Source organism: Arachis ipaensis, chromosome B03 (assembly GCF_000816755.2).
Source record: "Arachis ipaensis cultivar K30076 chromosome B03, Araip1.1, whole genome shotgun sequence".
NCBI lineage: Eukaryota > Viridiplantae > Streptophyta > Magnoliopsida > Fabales > Fabaceae > Arachis > Arachis ipaensis.
Genome location: NC_029787.2, coordinates 123901251 through 123903875, shown reverse-complemented (window position 1 = coordinate 123903875; position 2625 = coordinate 123901251). Strand labels below are relative to the sequence as shown.

The window sequence follows — 2625 nt, the reverse complement described above, 5'->3', positions numbered from 1 at the left end:
TCAATTTAAAGTTTAAACACTCATCGAATCAATTCTCTTCTTCGGTTCTATGCTTGTTACAAAACTCTCATTCTTTCACTCTTTCACGCACACTCTCATTTCCTTTATTCAACAATGGCGGCAACTACACAGGACGATAACCCACTCCTGAAGGAATTCGAGTTCCCTCCTTTCGATGCGGTGGAAGCGAAGCACGTGCGCCCGGGGATCCGCGGCCTCCTCACGAAGCTGGAAGCTGACTTGGACGAACTTGAACGCACTGTTGAGCCCTCCTGGCCCAAACTTGTTGAACCCTTGGAAAAGATTGTCGATCGCCTCTCCGTTGTCTGGGGCATCGTCAACCACCTCAAGTCCGTTAAGGATAATTCCGACCTCCGTTCCGCCATTGAAGATGTTCAGGTACTCTTTTCATCTTCCAAAAAATGCTCAATTTATCATCTAATTCAGAGTGATACGCATTCTTACATTTATACTAATTACGTATTGGTTTGGTTGGTAAATTTTCTAATTTGATCAAATGTGTACGCGTTACTGGTTAAATCCGAACGCTTTCTCTCAAAAATCTGTCTCTGATTGTAGTGTGAGTTCAGACTTCACTAATTCAGAGTCGTTGTTGGTATTTTAGCTAAGCTTTATGTTTTATCGTTATGTTTGCAGCCGGAGAAGGTTAAGTTCCAGCTTAGATTAGGGCAAAGCAAGCCCATTTACAATGCCTTCCGAGCCATTCAGGAGTCTCCTGATTGGAACACATTAAGTGATGCTCGCAAGCGTATAGTTGAAAGTAAGTGATTGAAGTATGTTGTTTTGTTCTGTCTCTCTATGTGAGTTCTGATACTAAGTTGACTTAATTTATTGGTGTTAAAATTTAGATGAGAAAGATTCATTTGATAATGCACGTGCATTTGACTTCAGTCTTGTCGAATGAGTTCCGTTTTATCACATTTTACACTTTACTGCTTGTGCCTTTGCAGCACAAATAAGGGAGGCGGTTCTTAATGGAGTTTCTCTTGAAGATGACAAAAGAGAGCAATTTAACAAAATTGAACAGGTATGTTGACCGTTCCTTTGTCAAATGATGTGGGAAAATGAAATCAAGGCTTTGTTTGTGATTAGCCAGAATTTGAAATCTCAACTTATGAGTATGCTTGACATAAAAATAATCTAGATAAAGTTGCATTGACTGCTAATACTTCTGTACTTTTTCCAAAATTGTTAATAGGAAAGGGTCAATACATGGAAGCTTGAACTCCTAAATTCTTTAACAATATCAATTCCAATGGAGGCTTCGCTAGTGATTAGAATTTAATGATGCTACTTCCTCTTTTTTCTGTTTTTTTTTTCTTCTTTTTTTGTTTGCTTCTCAAATTCTGACGGAAGTGATTGACATTCAGACCCGAAGATTCTGGTGATGGTTTTTTTAATTGATTTTGGTTATCATGATTCCATTCACAGGAACTAGAAAGGTTATCACAAAAATTTGAGGAGAATGTTTTGGATGCAACAAAAAAGTTTGAAAAGCAAATCACTGATAAGAAAGAGATTGAAGGATTACCTGCTACTGCTCTTGGGTTGGCAGCTCAAAGTGCAGTGTCTAAGGTATATCATTTTGATAATTATGGTTTTGTTAACATATGTTCTTAAGGGGGTAGAGGTCAAGGAATCAAAACAGCATTTATTACTCATTATTTGTTCACATGCATTATGTTTATCTCACATTTATCTTTCTTCTTTCTTTTGTTTGTTGTTTACTTGTCGGAAACATGCAGGGACATGAAAATGCTTCTGCTGAGAATGGACCATGGGTTATCACATTGGATGCTCCATGTTTTATTGCTGTAATGCAACATGCTCGTAATCGTTCTTTGCGTGAGGAAGTCTACCGTGCATATGTTACGCGTGCTTCAAGTGGAGATTTGGATAATACAGACATAATTAATCAAATTTTAAAGCTTAGGTTGGAAAAGGCCAAGCTTCTCAATTACAACAACTATGCTGAGGTATGAGTATATATATTATTTTCATATTAAGGATATAGTCCTGTTGTAGGTTGCTTGCTGATATGTAATCCATCACAGGTTAGCATGGCTACCAAAATGGCAACTGTTGATAAAGCAGAAGAACTTCTGGAAAAGCTTCGCAAAGCTTCCTGGGATGCTGCCGTGCAAGGTATTCTATCTGTTGCACTTCAGATTTAGTACTTATGTCGGTATTTAAATTTTATGTTGTTACTTACTGGTTGCTTCATTAGTTTTGCTGGGAAAATGGCATCCTTTATAGGCTTGTTGGCTACTTATCTAAATGGATGAGCCATTCAATATTGTTTATTTAATATTCCAAGAAAGAAAAGGCATAGGTGTCTTCTTGCAGGAATTCAAAGCATAACACTAAGTTCTAAATATTGTCCTGTAACTCGTTGCATTTTGAAAATTGGTACCTGTTCCATTCTTTCTTTTTTCCTTACAGATATTGAAGATCTTAAGACATTTGCCAAAAGTCAAGGTGCAGCTGAAGCTGACGATTTGACACATTGGGACATCAACTTTTGGAGTGAGAGGCTACGTGAATCAAAGTATGATATTAATGAGGTAGTTCTCTGTCTCTCTCTCTCTCACACACACACACACT

General features: G+C 37.7%; 1 protein-coding gene across 1 annotated transcript in view; it reads left to right on the top strand.

Moving 5' to 3' along the window:
- LOC107631389 (organellar oligopeptidase A, chloroplastic/mitochondrial) overlaps positions 1-2625 on the top strand; it is a 6690-nt gene continuing 4065 nt past the window's right edge. Inside the window, exons 1-7 of the mRNA XM_016334819.2 lie at positions 1-399; positions 658-781; positions 972-1048; positions 1453-1596; positions 1767-1997; positions 2076-2166; positions 2464-2585. Of these exons, the coding sequence (XP_016190305.1) occupies positions 115-399; positions 658-781; positions 972-1048; positions 1453-1596; positions 1767-1997; positions 2076-2166; positions 2464-2585 (1074 nt within the window). The 5' untranslated portion in view covers positions 1-114. The remainder of the gene's footprint in view (positions 400-657; positions 782-971; positions 1049-1452; positions 1597-1766; positions 1998-2075; positions 2167-2463; positions 2586-2625) is intronic.